At 34.2% G+C, this 24,940-nt stretch overlaps 5 protein-coding genes across 12 annotated transcripts; 2 read left to right on the plus strand and 3 right to left on the minus strand.

Annotated features, from left to right (window-relative positions):
- Positions 1-304: 304 nt before the first annotated feature.
- On the plus strand, positions 305-1,467 carry LOC11434336 (DNA glycosylase/AP lyase ROS1). Its single transcript, XM_039830302.1, has 6 exons — positions 305-335; positions 566-675; positions 776-833; positions 997-1,085; positions 1,165-1,230; positions 1,345-1,467. The coding sequence occupies exons 1-6, from the start codon at positions 305-307 to the stop codon at positions 1,465-1,467; spliced, it is 477 nt and encodes a 158-aa protein (XP_039686236.1).
- Positions 1,468-10,503: 9,036 nt separating this feature from the next.
- On the plus strand, positions 10,504-13,322 carry LOC11430349 (uncharacterized). The gene is made up of 2 exons (XM_003593162.4): positions 10,504-11,341; positions 12,762-13,322. The coding sequence occupies exons 1-2, from the start codon at positions 10,570-10,572 to the stop codon at positions 13,112-13,114; spliced, it is 1,125 nt and encodes a 374-aa protein (XP_003593210.1). The 5' UTR covers positions 10,504-10,569; the 3' UTR covers positions 13,115-13,322.
- A 174-nt stretch (positions 13,323-13,496) lies between these two features.
- Positions 13,497-15,855, minus strand: LOC11429238 (metacaspase-3). The gene is made up of 5 exons (XM_003593163.4): positions 15,344-15,855; positions 14,634-14,970; positions 14,318-14,438; positions 14,017-14,202; positions 13,497-13,921 (listed from the first exon to the last, which is right to left on the minus strand). Exons 1-5 carry the CDS (start codon positions 15,741-15,743, stop codon positions 13,862-13,864), a joined length of 1,104 nt encoding a protein of 367 aa, XP_003593211.1. The 5' UTR covers positions 15,744-15,855; the 3' UTR covers positions 13,497-13,861.
- A 1,537-nt stretch (positions 15,856-17,392) lies between these two features.
- On the minus strand, positions 17,393-19,279 carry LOC11430350 (metacaspase-1). 7 transcript variants are annotated; one of them, XR_003009504.2, is made up of 5 exons: positions 18,668-19,279; positions 18,252-18,582; positions 18,052-18,175; positions 17,770-17,897; positions 17,393-17,669 (listed from the first exon to the last, which is right to left on the minus strand). XR_003009504.2 is itself a non-coding variant. In XM_039830209.1 (5 exons), exons 1-5 carry the CDS (start codon positions 19,137-19,139, stop codon positions 17,610-17,612), a joined length of 1,140 nt encoding a protein of 379 aa, XP_039686143.1. In that variant the 5' UTR covers positions 19,140-19,279; the 3' UTR covers positions 17,393-17,609. The 7 variants fall into 7 exon arrangements, 5 of the variants coding, with proteins under 5 accessions (XP_039686143.1, XP_003593212.1, XP_013462412.1 ...); XM_039830209.1 differs by having other exon boundaries at positions 17,770-17,931; positions 18,252-18,573; XM_003593164.4 differs by having other exon boundaries at positions 17,770-17,931.
- Positions 19,280-19,922: 643 nt separating this feature from the next.
- Positions 19,923-23,071, minus strand: LOC11428534 (metacaspase-3). Of its 2 annotated transcripts, none has more exons than XM_024776753.2 (5): positions 22,335-23,071; positions 21,568-21,880; positions 21,247-21,370; positions 20,953-21,135; positions 19,923-20,431 (listed from the first exon to the last, which is right to left on the minus strand). In XM_024776753.2, exons 1-5 carry the CDS (start codon positions 22,816-22,818, stop codon positions 20,375-20,377), a joined length of 1,161 nt encoding a protein of 386 aa, XP_024632521.1. In that variant the 5' UTR covers positions 22,819-23,071; the 3' UTR covers positions 19,923-20,374. The 2 variants fall into 2 exon arrangements, with proteins under 2 accessions (XP_024632521.1, XP_013462414.2); XM_013606960.3 differs by having other exon boundaries at positions 21,547-21,880; positions 22,335-23,067.
- Positions 23,072-24,940: the final 1,869 nt, after the last annotated feature.

The raw sequence follows: 24,940 nt of genomic DNA on the forward strand, positions 1-24,940 counted from the left end.
AATTGTATTTGAAAAACAACTTTTAAAAAAAATCGAATTTTTAATTTATTTAAATTCATTTTATTAATTAAAACTATTGTAAAATTATTAATTAATTAATAAAAAATTCGGTTTTAAAAAGAATACATTTTTATTTTAAAAAATAATATACATTTTGCCAGGGGTTAAACCCCTCGCAAGTCCCTGGTTTTTTCCCTGACCTGATATGACCTTCCATCAGTCAGTCAGAAGTGTGAAGCGCGACAGTGTGTCGGAAGAGAGCAGACTGCATAGCAACAAAAAGTGAGGGATTTTGCCAGGGGTTATGACAAGAATAAAGCCACGCCATATACCAGGTATTGAGCCCCTCGTTTTTCTCCCAGGGGTGTAACCCTTGGCAAAATGTTTGCGACGAGCGCTTTTGCCATTGCTTCCGCCCCTGGGAAATTCCCTCACAAACGTCCCTTTTCCCAGGGATTCTGACCTTTTGACAAGGGTTTTGCCCCTGGCAAAATGCAATGTTTCTTGTAGTGAATTAAAAATTATAGCTTTGTTTAATCTTTTAATACGTTTTAACAACATGTAGATATTTCAAATTTAAATAAATTACTTACTACTTCATATGCTAAGACATGCATTTTTTTCCTTTATCTATTCAGTTATGTCCTCACGGATAATCATCCTCTCCTAACTGAGGTAGGTATCAAAATAATCACGAAGTAAATTGTTATACACACATGAAAGTTATATATATATATATATATATACATTCATATTTCTCGTTTTTTTTTTACAGTATCCTCCACGAGAACATGATGATCCTTCCCCTTATCTTCTGGTTATATGGCTACCAGGTACTCCCTCCGTCCCTTCATACACACAAATTTTGTTTATAAAAGATTAGGGACAAAGAGATTATATAGTACATATTGTAGGGGTATTACCTAAAAGAAAGTTGTTCTTTGTTGGAAGAACGTATTAAACAAAAATAGCTATGTTTTGTGTATTCTTAAAAAGATGAATTAGAAAGCTCGGACGAATCAAGCAAGACTGACTTGCATGAGGAAGAAAGTAGTCAGACTAAAACAGTTCTTGGAACACTTCTGGTAAGTTAAAGTATAACACTACTAGTTTTGAACACAATATTTTCAAGAGGGCTAATAGATTCAACATTTTATGAAACAGATACCATGCCGAACTGCAATGAAAGCGTGTTTCCCATTGAATGGAACATACTTTCAAGTTAATGAGGTGAATAAATAAAACTATTTTTGCATGTTTGTCTCATAAAGTACATGATGTATTGAAAGATACTTTCCGTATTATCTTTATTATTATTATTATTATTATTATTTATTTTTTTAGGTTTTTGCTGATTATGCTTCAATGATTCAACCAATTAATGTTCCTCGACAATGGATATGGAGTCTAGAGAAACGAATAACATATTTTGGTACTGGAACATCAACAATAACGAGAGGTAAATGAACATGATACACTTTGGAGTACATAAGAAAATTAATGAAGGAAAAAAAACTTACATGTACTTCTTAGGTGTTTTTTTTATAATTCTTAACTAATTTTTTTTTTTTTTTTGTTAGAACAAACTTTGAGAAAAATATAGTTTTGAGGACATCATAATTAATTTAGTTAAGAACTATATAAAAAACACTTAAGAAAATGCACCTTAGTTTTATCCATTAATGAACTTTGTTATTTTTTATAAACTGTTTTTTTTTTTCTTTTTCAAGTGATTCCTTTTTGTTAGACCAACAACAAAATAATCCTAATGTTAAGGATAGTGATCTGTCATACATATCTCTTGTTATTATTTCAAATTTGAATTGCACAGCTGTTTGTAGATAAAGCTGTTACCATAAAATAAGCTAGGTAGTTATCTCTTAATGCCAAGGCATATCGTTGTACTTAAATACATGTATCAGCAATACATAATTAAAAACAATTGCCATTCAAACTCTTATATGGTATCAGATTTTCTTGAAGCTTAACAGCACTACACGATCCTATTTTCAACATGGCCACCAACCCTTCCAACACCAAATCATCTCTTATTCTAAATGCCTCAATCACGTTCAAACTGTCTCGCAAAAATTTCCGTGCTTGGAAACGTCAAGTCACTACCCTGCTTGCTGGTATCGAAGTTATGGGTCACATAGACGGAACCACACCAATTCAAACAGAAACTATTATCAACAACGGTGTCTCTGCTCCCAATCCTGATTACACAAAGTGGTTCACTCTTGATCAGCTAATCATCAATCTTCTTCTCTCCTCCATGACAGAGGCTGACAGCATCTCCTTTGCTTCCTATGAAACTGCTCGAACCTTATGGGTTGCTATTGAATCTCAGTTCAATAACACATCTCGCTCTCATGTCATGTCAGTTACAAATCAAATTCAGCGCTGCACAAAGGGTGATAAGTCCATAACTGATTACTTATTTTCAGTTAAAAGTCTTGCTGACGAACTTGCAGTTATTGATAAGTCTCTTTCTGATGATGATATTACCCTATTTGTTCTCAATGGACTTGGTGCCGAATATAATGATATTGCTGCCTCCATTCGCACACGCCAACACCCTTTTACCTTTGAGGAGCTTCATAGCCATCTTCTCGCACATGATGACTACCTGCGTCGAGAAGCTGTTCAGGTTGACATTCAAGTACCTACAGCGAATTTCGCTCATCACACCTCTCCAAATCAACGCAGCTCAAAGGATGATGGTATCCTTCCAATTCCATCCACAGGACGTGGTAACAATTTCTCTAAACAATCCCAGCACCATGGATCCAATACTCGTGGGTCTAACTATCGTGGTAGAGGTCGAGGTTTCAACTCACGTGGAAATAGACCTCCACCAAGATGTCAACTCTGCTCTTTGCTTGGCCATATTGCTAAGTATTGTCCTCAGCTGCTACAACGCAACAATCAACCAGTGGCAAATTTCGCTTCTGCTTCACATTCGGCTGCTCCTAACTGGGTGTTCGACACAGGAGCCAGTCATCATATAACATCAAATCTGAACAATATGCAGCTGCACTCCGAATATGACGGTCCAGAAGAAGTTCAGATTGGTGATGGTACAGGTTTGAAAATTTCACATGTTGGCTCTATTACCCTCCCTACCCCCAATACTACTTTCAAATTAAATAATGTGCTTTGTGTCCCAAATGCTAAACATAATCTCATATATGTTAAGAAATTCTGCAAGTCTAACAATACATATCTTGAATTTCACCCTACCTTTTTCTGTGTAAAGGATCAGGTCACGGGGGCGACGTTGATGCGCGGTTCAAGTAACAGTGATCTCTACACCTTTCATCCTAAGTCTCAATATCAACCCACTGCTCTTGCTTCCACCTGCTCCGCCTCCCCTTCTTTATGGCATGCTCGTTTCGGTCATCCCTCTTTCAGAGTTCTTGCACAAATGATGTCTACTTGTGGCAATTTTAGGAATTTAGAAAATAAAAAATTTCATTGTAATTCTTGCCATATTAATAAAAGTCATAAGCTTCCTTTTTCTGTTTCTTCTATCAAAACCACAGCTCCTCTTGAACTGTTATTTTCTGATGTTTGGGGACCCTCTCCTATCACTTCAGTTCATGGTTACAAATATTATCTTGTGTTTGTTGATCATTTTACTCGATATTCTTGGATTTATCCGTTAAAAAGTAAAACTGATGTTGTTACTATATTTCCAAATTTTCATTCAAAAGTTGAAACTATGTTTTCATACAAAGTTAAATCCCTCTACACCGATGGTGGCACTGAATACATAAAACTCAAGCCATATCTTAACTCTCATGGTATATCTCACTATATCAGCCCACCGTACACTCCCGAACATATTGGTATTGCAGAACGCAAACATCGTCATATAGTAGAAACATCGCTCACCCTCATGTCTCACTCTCATGTTCCACAAAAATTCTGGTGTTATGCCTTCCAAATGGCGGTGTATTTAATAAATCGCATGCCAACAACACATCTTAAAAACAAATGTCCTCATGAAATTCTGTTTGGTTCCACTCCTAATTATCTTAATCTTCGAGTCTTTGGATGTCTGTGCTACCCATGGCTTCGACCATACTCTCAAAATAAGTTATCCAATCGAAGCATGCCATGTGTTTTCTTTGGCTACTCTACACAACATCATGCCTACCAATGTTATCACCCACCCACTCAAAAGTTGTATCTCTCAAGACACGTCACCTTTCATGAGTCACTCTTTCCATTTTTATTGAATCTTTATGCCTCGTCCACGTCTTCTATTTTAAATTCAAACTCAAACACTAGCAAACACTTTCCTTCTCATCATCCTCTTATTATTCAACACCTTAACCATCCTATTATTCCTCCACCTTCTCCTCAAAATTCAAACTCATCACTTATCCCTACACCTCTTATCTCCCCCACTACACGTACTCCAACTTTATCTCCTCAAATTTCTCAAGTTCCCACTAACTCTTCCACGAGATCACTTACTGGAACTGCATCATCAACACCGCACCCGTCTCCGGAATCTTCTCGCATAGTTACAAGGTCCGTGAACCAAATACACAAGCCTAATCCAAAATATCTCCTTACTACAAAGCATCCAATAGCCTCCTCAATAGAACCAACATGTGTTTCTCAAGCCCTCAAATCTAGTGAATGGCGCAATGCAATGAGTGCAGAATTTGATGCTTTAATCCAACAAGGCACATGGGAGTTGGTACCTCAACCTCAAGCTACAAATCTTATAGGGTGCAAATGGGTTTACAGAATCAAAAGAAAACCCAATGGTGATATTGACAGGTACAAGGCTAGACTCGTGGCCAAAGGCTTTCATCAAAGACCAGGACTAGATTACACACAAACATTCAGCCCTGTTGTCAAGCCAACAACGATAAGACTAGTTCTTTCTTTAGCACTGCAACATAATTGGCCACTCCGTCAACTAGATGTCAATAATGCATTTCTCCATGGCTTCTTGAGTGAAGAGGTTTATATGCAACAACCTCCTGGCTTCATTCACCCAGAAAAACAACATCATGTTTGCCGCCTAAGAAAATCAATCTATGGTCTCAAGCAAGCACCACGAGCTTGGTTTCAAACCTTACAAAAATTCTTATGTGACTATGGATTTGTAAATTCCAAATCTGACTCTTCCTTGTTTATTTTCAGAACTGCAGGCACTATTCTATACACACTAGTATATGTAGATGATATTATCATCACGGGTAATTCCTCCATCAAAGTCAATGAATGTATAGCAGCTCTTGCACACACTTTCTCAATTAAAGATTTGGGCAACTTACATTACTTTCTGGGTGTTGAGGTTATTCCAAGTACTGCTGGATTGTTTCTTAGCCAACACAAATACATTGGAGACCTTCTTGAAAGAACCAAAATGCAAGACGCCAAACCTGTCCTCACTCCAATGTCTACTAGTGCACTGATGTGTAAGGATGATGGTTCTACGAGCACTGACACCACCTTCTACAGAAGCACCATAGGCAGCCTTCAATATTTGTCTCTAACTCGGCCTGACATTGCTTTCACCGTCAACAAGCTTGCTCAATTCATGCAGAGGCCCACAGCGACACATCTTACAGCATTGAAAAGACTTCTTCGATACCTTAAAGGTACCATATTTCATGGCTTACTGCTGCAAAAACCCATGTACTCTTCTCTCACTGCATATAGCGATGCTGATTGGGCTGGAAACAAAGATGATTTCACTTCAACCTCTGCTCATCTTGTATACTATGGGTCTAATTTAATATCATGGAAATCTTCTAAGCAACGGGCTGTTGCTCGATCATCAACCGAGGCTGAATATAGAGCTCTTGCGAATTCTGCAGCAGAAGTTACTTGGATTCATTCTCTACTGACTGAGTTAGGCGTCCCTATTTCACAATCTCCTCTACTTCTCTGTGATAATCTCAGTGCAACCTACCTTACCCATAATCCAGTTTACCACAGTCGAATGAAGCACATCTCAATAGATATCCACTTTGTTCGAGACTTGGTACAGCAAGGAAAACTGAAAGTTCAACATGTTTGTACAGTTGATCAGCTGGCCGATTGTCTCACCAAACCGCTTTCGAAGTCTCGTCATCAACTGTTACGGAACAAGATTGGAGTTACCGACGGAACACCAATCTTGCGGGGGCGTGTTAGACCAACAACAAAATAATCCTAATGTTAAGGATAGTGATCTGTCATACATATCTCTTGTTATTATTTCAAATTTGAATTGCACAGCTGTTTGTAGATAAAGCTGTTACCATAAAATAAGCTAGGTAGTTATCTCTTAATGCCAAGGCATATCGTTGTACTTAAATACATGTATCAGCAATACATAATTAAAAACAATTGCCATTCAAACTCTTATACTTTTACTGTTTGATATTATTTTGTTTTATTTTTCTCTATGCATTAAATAGTTAGAAGTACTTTTGACAAAACAAGAATCATTGTCACTTTGAACTTTAAAAATCAATAATAATAATAGATAAGTAATAATAAAAGAGATCTTGTTAACAAGTAGATGTAGGACAGTCAAATGAGTTAGGGTCAAAAAAATTCGATTGTATTTTGACTAACTTTTTGAGACCCGACTGACCAAATATATAGACTAATGGACCGAGCCATTAGTCCGATTCATTATTTACAGTTCTACTTTTCTATTGAAATATATAATTTTGTATTAGAATTTGACAAATGCTAAATTGTGCCCTCAATGAGACATGTTAAGATACTCATTATAGAAATACATATATCAACCTGTTAAAAGTTGTCATATTGTGTTTTCCAATCCAAAATTGCTCTTTTTAGGTTGCTTAACATGTGCCCTAAGGGCACAAGTTAACACACCCTTAAAATTTAAAAGTAACATTTTCTTAACTTTTAAAATAGACGACTCTTGAGCACTTTCCTAAAAAAAAAAAAATCTAAAAAACCAATATTAAAAAGAAACGGCGAGAATTGTTGGACTTTATCAGCGTAAATAGTAATAACTATTCTATGAAATACCAATGCAGGTTTGTCAATGGAAGAAATTAGAGACTTCTTTTGCAAAGGTAAGAAAACAATATATATCAATTGACTATAATGTATAAATTTTATTTGATGGTAAGATCACAATATGTAATGTTATTTAATGTTTTATAGGGTTCATTTGTGTGAGAGCAATTGATACAATAACAGGAGCTCCAAGACCAATATTATCTATATTGCATCGCAACACAACTAACAGAGCTGTGAGGGAAACAAAGTGTGACGCCAAATGAATTTCAAGCAATTCATGCCGGTACTTAACATTAAGATTCTTCTACTCTAATTATTTTTTTTTTGATGCTTCATTCATTCATATATTCAACAAGTTTTTTTTTTTTTTTTTTTTGAATGTACAATTTTTTATTAAAATTGACGACCCTGTACAAGACCGCAGAATCGGAAAACAAACTAAACGGTGTCGTATCTAAGAGGAACATTTGTAAGAAAGAAGGTCATTATTTGCACACTTGGTTTTAGAGATGAACCAGCCCATAAGGGTAGAATTTGAGCATATGAATGATTGGACAAACATTGGATTCTTGAGCAGTCGAGATATTATATTGGCATAGAATTGTGAGAGTGAGACATGAATGAATTTTTCATCCGCAAGGATGATAAAAGTGAGGTTAGGCATTGTTGGGATATCTCAATGTTCACCAAAAACAACGAATTGAAGTTCTTTTCCATATTGCTCTTGGAGAACAGTTGTGAATTGATGGTAAAAAGCTTTTTTGAAAGTGAGTCTAACCATGTTCGATTCTTAAAGAGTAGTTTTGCTACTAGCTAAAAGAAAAAGTAGCTCACATGCAAGAAGCAAGACAAAAATAGGTTTATAAGAATTAATCATATGACCTTTTACGTAACAAGGTAAATATACTTGTATGGAATTATTTTTGAGTTAAAGTTTCAATTCTTGGGTCATTTTTTAACTAAGGAAAAAAAAAGTTTGGTTCTGTTTGAGTTAGAGCTTCAATTCCCGAGTCATGTTTGAGTTTTTTTATTTTAAAAATCTAAATTGAGTTCTTGCCGTGGAAATGCTCCAAGTGTTCGAATGATATAGGCTCTTTGATTGTCATCAACAAGATGAAATAAGAGTTTTAAGACAACAATAGTTTATAGAGTTAACATGCCTGCTATATAAAACTTTGCTTTCAAGTACTTTGTAGAAAAATTATCTTAGGATTGTATAAAAGTTATCGGAGGACTTTACGAGACTTCGTAAGATTTAAGCCTGGCCTCTCAAAATTTGTAAAGTCTAAGCGTCATCATATACTTATATTTCAGGTTTAAATCTAATATTTGAAAAGCTTGATATGATCTACTAATATGTTTAAAAACCTATATCATATGTACATCTTTACATAATAAGTAAAATTATATAAGTTTAAATATAATAGAACTAATCGATCAATAAAATTTAACTCACTTTTGATATATTTAACATGATTTTATTTAGAGAATTTGACTGTATATAATACATATTTGAATTCTAGTTTAAAATAATAAATTTAAATATGAAAAAATTAATGTATGCTAATAAGCTTAAAGTACTAAAAATGTTAACAAATTTAAATATAAAATACCATATAATAATGTTATTGATAAATAATATTATTCATATTTACTAAAGTAAGTGCAACACCCAAGGCTAACGAGGGCGGGGAGTGGTCGTCGGTGCACAAGGCACGACAATGAGCGGCTCCCGACAATTTCTAGAGGAACCGAATCACATCGGAATGAGAGGATCCTGAGACTGTGTAGGTATGAGACTACATGATTGAAGGAAGACTTATAAGAATTGTTTGGTACTACCTATATCAACAAGATGCATCTTCTTTTTGGTAGCCCATCTCATAAGAACTCCACAGTTAAGAGTGTTTGACTTGAAGTAGTCTTTGGATGGGTGACCTACCAGGAAGTTTCCCGGTAAGCGTGCGAGTGAATACAAAACACGCTAAAAAGATTCGCGTTGATTTATAGGGTCAGTCGGCAATGCTTAAAGTCGTCTGGGATGTTACAGCAAGTAAATCTGATAGACTTAATTAAGAAGTTTTGAGTGGCATGTGACCCAACCTTTTTAGTTAAATAGACTTTTAAAAAAGTATAAGTCTTCTCTAATTAAAAAAAATCCGATCTGACATGATTTGTCGTATTCTAAGCCGCAGGGTCATGTAGACCACCATGACATATTCCCATCCCTAGGACATGAGACAATAACTTAGGGATGGAATCAACAAAGTATATTCCAGCAAAGTATTTCCTCCGTCTAAAAATAACCGAGTTATTTGAATATATATATATATATATATATATATATATATATATATATATATATATATATAAACTCATTTCATTTTTTAATACAATATTAATCATTATTTTTTAATATGTGAAATGAATAAAATAATCAACTATTATGAGATATTAATTCAGTTAGTATAGACAATACATAAAATATGTAAGGTCCGAAGTTTCAACCCCAACCACTAAAAAAAATATTGATCAAAACATTATTCAGTAAAGTACCTATACGGTGGAAGTCACAAAATTCATTCAATAGTCCAAATCACCGTCGTAGTAGTCATCTCATACTTTTTTTTTTTTTAAGGATCTCGTACCATTCCTTGGTCATTTCTGATGGAAAATAGAATATTCTTACTCCACAAAGAAATATCCTGCTTCAAAATAATTTAATAAATTACATAAAAACTGTTTTTTCTTTTTATAGATAAAAGTTTTGATGAGTTGATTATGAAGTACGAAATTCATCAGATTTATTTCTTTTTACCGATGAGTTTCATACTTCATATTCAACTCATCAAAGAGATTTTCATACTAACAACAAGAGTTTAACTTATAACCTTAAGAACAAATTAACTTCTTATCAAATTATATGTAAAGACTAATTTGTCCTAATATTTTCGTTCGTAACTAATTATTTTTTCATCTGTAGTAAGTCAAAATCACTAGAAAAACTAATTTACTCTCTTGTATTATTATATTATTAAATACTAATTTCAGTTTTTTTATGTTTTGAATACTAAATTGGATCATAAGAAAATTGTGATATGTCAAATTGAATCTAAACGAAAATAAAAAATGATACAATAATATAAATCAAATAGTTGATTAAAAAAGACAAATATAAATATATTTTTTCTTACAAGGGCAACTCAAATAAGTTTTGCAACTATTTTTTTTTTCTTGTGAGTAAAAGTTTGGCTTAATAGCAGTTTAAGTTGAGTTTAAGGGTTCATCATTAAACTAAAAGAGAATTTAAGGGTTCACCATTATCATGGAGCAAATCTGAAAGCTAAAAGAGAATTTGTTTATAAAAAGGTTTTAACCAATCACTCACCAAATAAGATTTTTGCATTAACCTAATAGTTTTTTTTTCTTTTTGACAGACCAAGTCAATCTCTATCGATCCATTTTGCACACATTTAAAATTCCCATTATAAAGGTAGAAAAGGCAAAAAAGACAAGAAAAATAGACGACCGCGTACGAAAAGAAAAATAACAAAAATGGGGAAGAACGCGAAAAACATGGACGGCGGCGCCATACCACTACCACTTCCACCACTCTTCCGAACCCTAATCTCTTCCCTCTTCACCACCACCGCCGTTGACAAAACCACCACCTTCCTCTCCTTCTCTGTCAACTACAAACTCATCCAAACCCTCCGTTTCATCATCCTCACTTTCTACCTTTTCCTCCTCCGTTTCATTCCTTCTTTTTTCTTCATTGAAAACTACGAACACTCCGCCATCAAAACGCAGAATAACTTCACACACGATACGCGAAACGACACCGCCATCGGACGTGCTCTTTCTCAGCTTCTTTCTGCATTAAACGATATTCCAGTTAGTTCAAGAAAATACGAAGTTGTTCGATCGTTAACTGAGAAGATTATCGACGATAATCACCTCGATGGTGTTCATTCGTTACGTGAGGTTAACCGTGTTGCTTTGTCTTCAGCGTTTGGGAGGGCGTTGGGGCAGTTGGAAGTGAAGGTTGCGGAGAGAGATCAAGGAGAAGGCGAGGAAGGTGATGGAGGAGAGTGGTATAGGATGGTGAAGAGGAGGGTGTGGAGGGTGGTGGGGTGGAGAGTAAAGGGAGGTGAAGGTGGTGTTCCGGCGGAGAAATTGGCGGCGGAGTTGGTTTGGATGGTGAAGAAGATGGTGGAGTGTGGTTTTGCTGATGAAGCGCTTCGGAGATGGGCGGTGGCGGATAATTTAGGGTTTCTTGCTCTTACTGCTGATCCTCGTTTGCAGGCTTCGCTTGTTAAACTTGCAGGTATTCTTCATATTTTTCTTATGTTATTATTTCAACCGGATGATTAGCAATAATTTTACAATTTTGAACATGGTTTAAATTAATCATATATTCAACTAAATTACCCATTATTTTTCATGTAATTAACCACATAGAATTTTAGTGTCCATAACATCTTTATCAAAGTTACTTGCCCGAGAATATAGGTGGTTTGAAAATATTAATTAGCTTGAGAATGTGGACGTAGGTTGGAAAATTTCTAAGGCAAAAGAGGAAAGATGTTCAAACATTTTGTCAAAGCTGTTTGTGGTTGATATTATATTATTCTTGTAATGCAACACGACAAAAATATTGCTGTCCAACTTGTAATTCTAGCAAGGGCACGTGTCTTGTTCTTATCATCTTTGAGTTTGACATAATCTTCTACCTTTTAGAGATTTTAACACCCTAGTTCTGTGAAATTCACTTTGATTTCAAAATTGCATGATAATAATAATAGTAGATTTTGACACCAAAGGCAACAATTTGTCTTAAAATTAGCTATGAATAGTTTAAGGCTTTGTACTCATTAAACATTAGATTAGACTAGTTGTCCGGGGAAAATAGCCAAAGTTATACATACAATAAGAAAGAGTACATTTTAAAATTTATACTTTTTAAATCATTTAGAATGATCGACAGAAATTAGTTTAATAGATTAGAACAAAAGATGTATTAAATAGATATAATGGCTGCCACAATTTTGATTTGTTCTATTATCTAGCCATTTCATTCCCCCTCCTCCTTGTTAGATAATTATCATGACAATGTTGAAATCCATTTAAAACATTGTTGAATCATTTTTAGTCACAGCAACATTCTGGCTTTGTCTTGTCTCCAAGTTTATAATGGCCAATAAACTTATTATAGGGCTTGAATCAACTTTCTATTCATCAAATAGAGATTAGTACATTAGAAACAGAAAAGAGATATAAGAGAAAATAAGTATGAGAAAACTAGAGTTGTTTACCATTAGATTCTTGATCATAAATAACTTCAAGGAATGTGGTCTCTCTGCACACCTAGAATGATGAGTCACCCCTCATGCAATTTTTAGTTTATGTTTTAAAATGTATTTCTAGCTAGGAAGCACGAACACAGATACATACATCGGACACGGACACGCCGGCACCGATAATTTGAAATTTTTTCATAATTAAGTGTAATCATTTGCGTTGTTAGTGAGTGTCAATGCTTCATAGATTTCTAGTTAAAGTCGGAGATTAAGATGACTCCAATAATTCATAGTGGTACACATTTAGAATGTTTAGGAAAATAAACTCAACACATTTCAAATTTTTTAATTATCATTAATTTTAAATAACACGGTTCAATTGTGACAATTCGGAGTAGTTGAGAACTATATATGTTCTCTAACAGTTGCCTTGAATTTTCCTTGCAGCATTCCTGTTCAAAGAAGCCAAAGATTTTGGCGCAGACGAAATTGAGGAAAGCAAGATGAAGCAATGCATCCAGGTAAAGTTAAAGATGTTACAGACATGGCTGCCATTGTTGTGCAGAGCCAGTAATGGCAGCGATGCTCCAGCGTTAAGCATCAACGAGAGGGCCGAGTTAGAGAGGGTGTTGGAAGGCATTATAGAGAGGTTGGAACAAGAGAAACAAGAACAGGTTCTTTCTCTTTGGCTACACCATTTTACACATTGCTCATCCACTGACTGGCCAAATCTCCAATCATGTTATGCTCGCTGGTGCTGTAAATCTCGCAAGCAGTTGCTGCTTTCGAGTGAAAATTGATATATTTATACACTTTGCTATTCATGTAGAAGCAATTACAATTATCCAACTTCAGCTCTAGTAGTTGTCAAAATTTCTTAGTTATATCAACAGGCCACTGAAATATGTCTTGATTGAATGTCAAAGATTTATAATGGGAATAGATAGAAAATATATATGTAGATACTAATTGTATCATTAAACCGTTATACCATTCATAAATTTGGAAGTGTAGCATATGAAGCCACTATGTTGGTTCTGTCTGTTTAAGTTTAATATGGTTGTTGTGGCCTTTGCTTTTACTTAAGTTTGTCAATTCACAGTTCTATGGGAGTTAATTTAATAACTTTCTGGCGTGGTATAATCAAGCTTGAATCAAATACACTAATGATGATATTATAAATCAACGAAAAAATAGATGATAATGTTATTCATTTTTTGAACACATGACGTAATTCATGAGATATAAGAGAAAACATTCATAAATTGCAGAGGTGTATTTTTAGGATGAAATTCCAGAGCTAGCTCAGTTTTCAACTTTTCATTAGACACTCTTTCAAAGTTACAAATCAATATTTTTCCCTCCTTTTTTTTGGCACAATGAAGTAGTAGTAGTATTACAGAACTTCCCCAATTTGAATGCAAATCTCTCCTATAAACCTTCATTTCCTTTCCCAAATAGACATTATATTTTATTTTCTACAAACAGGACCAACGTCAATTATTCCTCGTATTCATTTTATTTTTCAACGCGACTTCCAGTTATGTTCACATTGCAATAGGCTTTGAATAAATATCAAATTTCTCAGAACATGACAGTTGTGGCTCCTGCAAACAAAATCCATTTTGAATCAGCTTCTTATAGGTTCATATTATATAGTAATGATAATATCAATATGTTTGTATGAGAACTGAGGTAATACATGAGCATACTGCTGCCGATTGTCCATGACATACTGTTGATTATTCGGGCCATATTCTTCTCTAGCCCCACGAATCGTAGAACGCATGGCATTAAGCAATTGGCCATAAGTCAATCTACGTTCAACTTGCATGGCTTGGATGAAACTGTAAGTCAAGGCACCAGCACTTTCCATGCCACTAAAGGCCTAATATAAACCAATCAAAGCCTTGGATCAGAGGATAATTACATTTTAAATCACATAAATCAGTAGCAGGGGAAAGTGATGCATCGACATTACTATTACTATTACTAGTACTAACCGATGTGTCTGCTGCACTTCCATCATCATCACAAGCTGAAATGCAAACTGCTAGCCCACCTCTTGTGCCTTTGTAAGCAGCTCTGGGGTTTCTATGATCTTCCCATCCATAATAACCTTTTCTGTTTTACTCCAAAGAAACAAAATTATATCTAGGTATTTTGAGCAAACGTTTTCTGTCATGTTTTTACTTTTAATTGCAAAATTGTTGCCTTGTTTTCAATATATTTCAAACATTTGTACATGAAATACTTTATAATTAATGACTCATGACAGCATGTATGCATATATAAATACAGTTTTGAATCTAAACTAACCTGTTCACTCTGCACATAAATGGTAAATCAAGAACTGTTCCACTGAAGCATGTATCAATGACAGCATGAAGTTTGGAACCATGAGGTAGAGGCCTAACAATTGTAGCGTTGATTTCATCATCGAGAATTTTCCCCTCACTCTCATAATCAACAGGGCATATAGCTTCATCATACCCATCAACCTCATCCATGCTATAATCTACTTCCCTCGATCCATGTCCTGAGAAGTGAAGCACCAATGAGTCTCCTGGTTGGCAGCCCTCAACCAACCACCTCATTGCCATTCTCATGTTATATTTTGTCGGGATTCTCATCGGATTTCTCTCCCCTGGTTCATCTGCAGGTTCGTTTTTCAATGTTATTGTATAGAATTATTGATAGAACAGAATGGAAGGAATGAGATTGAGACCATTTTTTGGCTGTTCATTTTAGACCTTATCTTATAGTCTGTCTAGTTAAAGCATAATCACCATCTCATAGAACATTAGCATCTAAACTATTACAAGATTAACTTGCAGGTGTATATGAAATATGAATCGCGTAATCATCATTTGCTATACTAAAATGACAACCAAGTCTCCCGATTCCCAACAGGTGCAGTATGTAGGCAGTTTTATCCCCGCAAGCAAGCCAAGATGGTATGAAAAGATTAACTTGCAGGTGTATATTATCTAATAAAAATAAAAGTTAAACAAGAAATTAGTTAGTACCTGTGAGCATGCGAATTGAATCAGTAGGAAAACCTAACTTTTGAGTGAGAAAGTATTTCATGCTGTGAACATCGTTGAGAGAACCTTTAAGGCTGTTAGCATGACTACCATAACTAATACCAAATAAAACAGCCCTCTTGTTACCATATGGAGAAGGAGGTGTCATTGAATATTGTGGGGCCATCGGTGTCTGTGGCCAAGACTGACGTCTCCCATAGGCAGGCGGAGGAGGTGCGTTGTTGTTATTCAGAAAAGGGTAATTGGGTTGTTGGGAGAAACCTTGAGAGTTGCAACCAGAACATATCATGGTTATGGAAGTGGAATAGCCATAATTTTCTAGTTCTATTGGCACTAGTATGGCCCTTCCACACTTGCTGCATCTTGCTCTTCTAGTTGCCATCTTTTGGAGTTTTGGAGAAAGTTTTGTTTAGTAAATTATGAGTGAATAAAAAGAAGTAAATAAACTGAGAAATGTGTTGATGATGAGATTGAGGTAGAGGTGTCTCCATTAAATCAAGTGTGTTGGAACCTTTTTTGGATATGATAATATGGACATATAGAATCACATTCTATTTGCCTTTCCTAGTGGAATGGGAATATATCAAAACTTAACCAATTTTTCAAAATATGCTTTCTATCACATATCATTCACTAATTTATTGACCAATTTTTCAAAACACGCTTTCTATCATATTATTCGCTAATTGGTTGACCAATTTTTCAAAATATGTGTTCTATCGCATATTATTTACTAATTGATTTCTGAGATGAAGATGACATCATGATGACATTGGAGAATACATTTTTTGTACTAAGGATTGAATTAGAGCTTATTAGTAACAATTGGTTTTCAATGATTATGAACTGTAACAGAAAAGAAATAAAGTAGGGAGATTATGAGACTAATATTAATTAAGTTCATATTTGTAGAGCGCTTTTTCTGCCTATTATGGATTTTTGTATCTCGTTCTGGATCAATCTTAGGCATATATTTGGCCAATATCAAACACCAATAGGCCGGCCCATTATCGGTCTCAATGACCAACTGAAAATGGTTAGACCGTTAGAGGTCGTTACTGTCACATCGGAGACAAACAAACCGTTAATCAGTTATCAGACTCACAATCCTCTACATAAAGGATGGCTCATCTCTTCTAAGGGTGACTTTTCATAGTGATACATTTTCACTCATCTCCTTTTCTGACTGACATAAGTATGAAAGTGCTTTTAGGTACATCACCATCCTCTATGTCTTTGCTGTCATTGTGTAGTGTGAGCTCAAAGGCTTCGGCCAAAACCAAAACATGCTACCTGACAACACTTTTATCAGTAGTTGCACCTTCAATTTACAATGGAGTTGCCTCATATTTTTGTTTTTCTCTTGTGTTATCCCATTTGATTGAAAATTTCAAATTTTTCCTTTTTACATATTTTGTTTCTATTGTTACCTCTTAAACCTGCTTGGTGTAACAAAATGTTATTCAACAATATTTTTGCATATTCTTTATTGACACTATTTGGATTGGTACTAACATGTTCGCCACTACATTTTGAAACAATAAACATTCATGCATTGTTATATTTAAGATACAAAAGTGTTAACATATAAAATCATTTGTGTTTTTTTTATTTAGGTGCTTCAGTTTTTGGAACGTTTGATTCTTGACATGGTATCGAGTTAACCATGTAGTTTAGAGTTCAATCCTTATTGCCTTCATGGCAATATTGGATATGTGTGTGCTTAAGCTTAAACTTTTAGAATAGTTAGTTCATGACAAAAAGAACACACATTACCAAACCAGCCTAATCGTCTGTTCTGGTACGAATAGAGGAAAAAGGAAATAACCTTGTTAGTAAAATCTTGGAGATTATTGGATTAGATTTGCTACATTGTCAACTTCCCCTAGACTACATTCTTTGAGATTACACTCATCCTTATTGATAATGCTTTACAACAATTTTATACTGCATTCACTAATTCATCTAAGTAGCTTCTTGGGAAAAGATTTGATCTACCTCAGCAAAGAACGAACGAAAATGGAACCAAAATTTAACAACGTAATTTAGATAACTCGTTCACCTCCTTAAAAATCATAAAAAATACAAATCAGAGAATGGCTTAATTTTCATCAATGTTTCGGTGCAGATTGTGTTTGGAGAGTACAATTGATTAAGTACATACAAGTACTTCCCTTATTGCTAATTGGACATTAGTCTTTTTTCTATTCCGGCACCCAGTTTCTTTTTCCGTGCCGTTATTGATGTGTCAGATTTGAAACAACTTGGTAGAAATATCAAACTTCTCAGTAGAGGATAGTTGTGGCTCCTGCAAAACACATTTAGAATCAACTTTCATGTAAGTCAGTAATCTATAAATAAATAAACAATTGATGAGAGTCTCAGCCATGTATATAACTGATGCATACATGAGTATTTTGTTTCCAAGTGTTCCGGGCAAAATCTTGGCCTTTTAGTTCCAACTTTCCTGCTTTAGCCCATTGGATTGTAAAGAGCATGTCATTGAGCAAGCGACCATATGTCAATTTAGGTACATCTTGCATGATTTGAAGGAAACTGTAAGTCAAGGCCTAATCAACCAGCAAAAATCTTTTGTTACAAGTGACAATTATGTATATTGATTCTAACTGATTTATATCAACCATTGAAATGGAAGGGGAAAAAAGTACGCATAATGCATTACTACAAACCGATTTTCTTCCTGCCTTTCCATCACTATCATCGCAGGCGGAAATACAAACCGCTAGCCCTCCTCTCGTGCCTTTGTTGCCAGCTCTCCGGTGTCTGTGATCTTTCCATCCAAAAGAAGCAATCCTGAATGAACCCAACATAGGCTAATGAATAAGGACATCTTATATCAAATACAATGATTCATATCTAACTAACTAACCGGTTCATCTTGCATACAAATGGTATGTCAAGAATTGTCCCGCTAAAGGATGCATCAACAAGGGCATGTAGTTTGGCACCATGAGGTAGAGGCCTAACAATTGTAGCATTGATTTCATCATCGAGTATCATCCCCTCCTGCTCATAATCGACAGGGCATATTGCTTCATCATACCCATCAACCTCATCCACGTTACGGTCTTTAACCCTTGATGCATGACCACAGAAGTAAAACACCAATGAATCCCCAGGTTTGCAGCCCTCAACCAACCACCTCATGGCCATCCGCATGTTACTTTTTGATGGAATTGTGTTTTTCTCTTCTGAATCATCTACAGGTTATATATAAAAAGTGCTAAATATATAAATATGCACTACTACTAGTAATATCATAAATAATGGTTGAACAGAAAGTACCTGTGAGCATGCAAATGGAATTTCCAGGAAATCCCAACTTGTCAATCAGAAAATGTTTCATGCACCGAGCATTATTCACAGAACCTTTAAGCTTCTTCGCTGTCGCTGTGTTAGCATAACTGATTCCAAATAACACAGCCCTCTTGTTACCAAATGCAGAAGGAGGCCTAAGTGGAGGATAATAGGAATGGACAGGTATTTCGTACGTAGTAGGAGGATATTGCATGCTGTAATTGTGGTTGTAGATGCTAATGAAAATCGATCCATTCCCATTTCCTGAAAGGTTACCAGGTAGGTTGTTTATCAATGTTTTGTCCTTGTGTTCGCCATCATCACCATCCTTTAATCCAGGATTAGCAGATGTAATAGACTGCAATTCCAGGCTAACCAGCTCTTGTTTTGTCTTAGTGTACTTAGCAATAGGATTATCCCTATTGTGCTGACAACTGATATTCAACCTGGTGTTTTTCATGCCAATTTTTAGGCACCTGAATGTTTGCCTGCTATAGTGAATGTGAAACTATGCTGAACCAAAACTGTGCTTAAATCACATTTGTTTGGCAGACCGAAAACAATTAGCCAGGGAAGGAGAATCTTTCTATTGCATCTAAGATAAGATTTAGATTTGTCTTTGAATTATGATCACTTGCCGTCAAGAACCAGATGCTGCAACCTGTTCTTGATTCTCTCTTGCGTTATAGAGAAAGAAGAACCATGTGTTTTATTTTAAGAAGATTATATTCTTTGTATGCAACTTGAAATTGAATGTCATGGAAATTTTGATTTGATTCTTTGCTAATTAATTTTATGGTAGGATATGAGAATGAGAGGAATCTGGTCTGAAAAATGTTCTGCTGTGTTGACGTGCTTGTAGTGACAGTATTCATTTCTTATTTTTCTACCTTCCAAGACCTTTATCACTGATTTGATTGAATGAGGTTCTATTTTAGCCTCTCATGCTCACGTATTCATTTGCTGATATTCTTTGAATTGCAGTTGGAAGATACGTATATAACATGACTTATGGAATTGCAAAGAATGGTTGGATTGGTTTCTTTAGGATTAAAAATGGTTTTTTTAACTTGGAGATTCCCAAATAACTTTAGAAACTTCTTTTTGAACCGAATCATGGTTGCAAAAATCACCCTCAATAAAATTACAATGTTCAAGTAATGCAGTCATATACTCATCTATATAGCTTTTCTGCAAAAGTGCATATAACATTTGATCTATCTTAGCAAAGAACAAACGAGAATAAAACACAAATCTCAACAATGTGACTGAGATATCTATATATATAACCAGGGGTACAAGCATCTATATGAGGAGTTTATTGTCCAAAATGACTTAATCTGCATCAATGCTTGGAACTGCTAGTGTTTAGACAGCACAAATGAGACAATACAATACAATTAAAATATAGTAAGGATCTCAGAACAGACCAAACTTTGAATGGATATCAAACTTCATGTAAGGTATGGTGTATATATATATATAAACAGTGTCTGTGTTAATAAAATTATATTTAGAAGAACTTTGTATAACTGATGTAATATATAGTCCGATGGTGCTCCGAAGTGTCCCTAGAAAGCTTTTGGCTTTTCATTTCAAGCTTTCCTGCTTTAGCTCGATCGGTTGCAGAGTAAATTGCATTGAGCAAGTCGCCATATGTCAATTTAGGCCTTTGTTTTGTTCTGATGTGCATGCTCAAAATGATATTTTCGTATTAACGTCAAATTTCTCCGATGATGATAAAAGAGGATTCTGCAATGCAATGTTCCAAACACTTCATGAATGTACTACATTTGGAACCACCAATTAATATTTATGTGTTTAGTTTTGAATGAGTTGAATATACAATACTGATATTTATGAGTAAAAAAAAATTGTATCGATGTTTCTTCAAACAGACAACATATGTAGCTCCTTTCTTATATCATAGATGAACCATATTTGGGCATAAAATACAAATGATAAATGATAAAATCTCTTTGCTTTAGAAAATTTTAAAAAAAAAAATGGATTTAATCTAAAACAATTTATCATGATTGTTAATACTAGTATGCCTCTACTGCTGTGTGCAGAAAACATCCACAGATATTAAATTCTTTTATGTTTTCACAATGCTATATCTTATGAAACTGTAAAGTCTTACTCAGCTTGCACAATAGGACTTTTGAAGATCATGTTAGATGTTTTAAAGTTTCTCTAAAATCTTTGATATTATTAGGTAAGGTGAAAATGCATTCATTTATAGTGTTATGTGTGAAAGGATAGCTACTTACTTGCTCAATTCTACGGTGAAAAATACGTTTCAAGATCCCATTGAAGTGTTTGCTTCGGTGAACCATTCCAATTTCCTCTTGCAATTTTTCTAGCAAACCGACATATGTAATTCCAGAATGTTCTCGGATTATTTTTGTTAAAAGATAGGTCATAACACCGTTCATCTCTTTTCCTCCAAAAGCCTGCACAGGTTGGTCGCAACTTACAACTCAAAAAACGAAGGAAGTGAAGAAGTATGTCCATTGAATTGCATTGCAAGAACAGATTAAAATTATATCTAAAATTATTCTTACTGCAGTATCGGCAGCCATCTGACAATCTTCACAAGCACTGAAGCAAATGGCCACTCCACCATTTGTACGTTTAGTGACAGGGTCTATGCTAGGGGGAATGTTATTCATCCATTTCCAATTATCACTGCAAGCATATATGCATACAAGTAATAAATTAGCTAACTGACTTTCAAAGTCATCTGATTTCTATCAACAGTTTAGATTGACGGACTGCAAATTATAAGAAATTTGGATCGATGAACTGGAAGCAAAAAATCAAATAGAAGAAGAAAAAAAAGCATTTAATATACATGTACTTACTTGTGTTTCTTATAAACATACATGAGATCAAGAGTTGTTCCACTATGACAAGCATCAATAATAGCATGAAGTTTGACACCTTCCTTGAGTGGCCGAACAATGGTAGAATTGATTTCGTCGTCAGTGATCATTCCTTCTCTAATGAAATCAACAGGGCAAATAGTTTCATCAAACCCGTCAAGTTCATCATCTTTGTCTATTGCCGGTTGTTGCGTACCATGTCCGGAGAAGTAGAACACTAATGAGTCTCCGAACTTGCAGTCCTTCACCAGCCACTTTAAGGATTCCATTATATTCCTCTTAGTTGGTAGGAAATTTAGATCTTTCTGTTCTTCTGCATTTTACAAGTTTCACAATAATATCATTCTCTTATCTTTAATCATTACCACAAAATCTGTTATTAGAGATATAGGAAGTTATAGATTAGGAATTAGTTGGCTATTATAGCATGTTACTAATTCATATTTAAAAAAATACCATGTTTCTAATTGATGCCATGTTTACTAACATTTGTTTCTAGCACTTTCTATGTATCTTTATCACACATGAAAAATTGAAGATATGATGAAATATAACTTGATATCAAAGAATTGACTACTTAATATCCATCTTCTATGACATATTCTAGTAGTATGAATTATCACATTGTAGTTCAGAAGCAGCTTTAAATTCTTTCTTATGTTATTCATTAATTAAAACAAACAGAAAGCATGAAATAAATAAATAAACATTAACCGAATACATGCATCAAATTATCATTGTATGAAAAAAATTTCAATAGCAGATACCTGTGAGGACGCGTATGGATTCTATTGGGAATGCAAAATTATTAGTCAGTAGTTTTTTCATGTTAACAACATCATTAACGGTTCCCTTGAGCATGTACCGTCTTCTTCTGTAAGTAACTCCACATAGAACCGCGCGTTTGTTACCGATTGTAGTTGTAGACAACAACAAAGAGGAATGGCTTGATGCATTTTTACTAGCATTTTGTTGTCGATCTTGGTTGAAGAATTTGGCTCTTAAACTATTTTCTCTGAATTGTTTATAACCTGAAATTGATTTACTAACACCTTCGCATTTGTTGCAACGGTACATAGTTGTTTTTGTAGACACTAAAAACTCTCGTTTGCAATCACTGCAAGCAAGTTTTTTTCCACCAGTATGCATTGAAGTTGAGCTAAGTAACTTATGATAATTTAAGCAAGTACCGTTAGTGTTATTTCTGGTAACACTGTTTTTGTTTCTTTTGGCTTTTAATTTATCACTCATTATTTGATCAGGGCAAGTATATATGCATCTAACAAGAAGAATGTTTAAATAGAGAAGTTTTCAACTCAAGTGTACCATTGGATTTGAGCTGTCTTCAGCTCAAATATGAAAACAAACATTATTTTTGGATTGACAACTTTCACCTTTGTTAATGCATTTTCTTTCAGAAAATTGTGAACCGTTACATAAACAAAGTTACATATTTTTTGTATTAATAAAAAGATGTGAAATGTGGAATCCAATCCCTCAAATTGGAGGATGCATATTGGTTACCTTTTTTTGTTGTTAGACACTAAGACAATTCTGGTGCTGGGCTGGAAACTCAAAAGCAGAATTCATGTAAGAAGGGATGTATTATAATTAAATATAAGAAAACGAGTTATTGGTTGGGGCATCTCATATGTGTTGAAGATATATGCTTTTATCCATTATTCTTGCATTAAATCATCAAGAACCAGATGCTCTTTACTTTAGTTTTTTTTCCTTCCTAATGAGTCTAGATATATAAGTAGGACTCGATAAAAATTGGTTCGGTTCAAAACTCCAACTTGCATTTGATACGAACATATTTTTAGCTCGAGTTAGATTAAGCTCGTTATAGTTCTAATCACATAATTAGAATCAATTTTTTTTAGATCTTTGGGTTAAATATGTTTTTGGTCCCTATAAATATACCAACTTTTCGTTTTAGTCTTTCTAAAATTTTCCTTCAACTTTTAATCCCTATAAAATTTTCAATCACTACTTTTGGTCCCTATTTTTAAGTTTATTTTAGTATTTTTTAATGAAATTGTGCAGATATGTGTAAAATAATGTAAAAATATTTCCCAAAAAAAATAGAATTTTTTAACAAAACATAAATTTAATATGAATTTTTAACCATCAAAAATATAAAAATTAATGTTTTGTTAAAAAATTCTAATTTTTTTTGGGAGAGATTCTTATAATATTATGAATTTTTCTGCAAAATTTTATTTAAAAATATGAATTCTACATGTGAGTTTACTTTAAAGGAGAGACCAAAAGTGAAGACGAAAAATTTTTGCGGGACTAAAAGTTGAAGGAAAATTTTAAAGAGACTAAAACAAAAAGTTGATATATTTATAAGGACCAAAAACATATTTAACCTTGAATCTTTTGACCTTCAAAATTTTTTTTAAGAGGCAAATATGATGGGGTGTTATGTCTGTTTAACATTTGCGTAATTATAAATAAGGGTGACGTTGTACCAAAAGAAAAAATAAATAAGGGTGTGTATAAAAGTACTCTCTCTATCTACCAAAAAAAACAAAAAAAGTACTCTCTCTTCACTTTTTTTTAGGTATTAAAATAAGGGAAATGAGTTTGGTAATATAGAGTTAATAAGGGAAATGAGTTTAATTGAAAGACAGTTACAATACTTTTCTGAAAAAAACTATGACAATACTTGCATGATAATATTGGTTCTCTTACGAATGAACATGATAGTAGTGAGTGATAAATGACAAAAACATACAATGAGTCAAGGAGAAATTATTAATTGAGATCACACTGCAATAAATCAATCAATTTGTGACAAGTAAGACAATAAGCTAACTCAAACAATCAATAATCAACTAAGGATGCCCACGTCAATTGCATCCACATTTAATATAACTCAAAAGTGCTTTCATTGGAAAATCACAATTCACGTCAATAATATCTGCCCTAATCAACTTGCTTAAGCTTTGAAACACTCGAAGTCACGGTACGTGAATACATTGTGTGCCTTCAAATCCTCAAGAGCATGACACCCAGCAAGAAACAACAAAAACGCGGTTCAAATGAAGGGTTTTCAGCAAGGGAAATCCAAATCCAGTAGAAGAAAAAGAAAAGCCTTTTAAGCTAAAAGATTTATAACATATAAGAAATAAACAAAGAAAGAAAGGGTTTATAACATTTTATAACATAGATGTCTAAATCAGAAGAAAGAAAGAAAAAAAGAAAAAATAAATGACGAAAGTGTTGCATAAATTTAAGCTAAAAGATTAATTATGTCATTTTGCTAAAAACTTATAAGAAAATTACGATTTTATTTTTTTCTTCACAAAAAGTAAAGCAATTGGATATTTTCAAAAACAAAATGAATAAAAAGACTTCTTTA

Source organism: Medicago truncatula, chromosome 2, assembly GCF_003473485.1.
Source record: "Medicago truncatula cultivar Jemalong A17 chromosome 2, MtrunA17r5.0-ANR, whole genome shotgun sequence".
Taxonomy (NCBI): Eukaryota; Viridiplantae; Streptophyta; class Magnoliopsida; order Fabales; family Fabaceae; genus Medicago; species Medicago truncatula.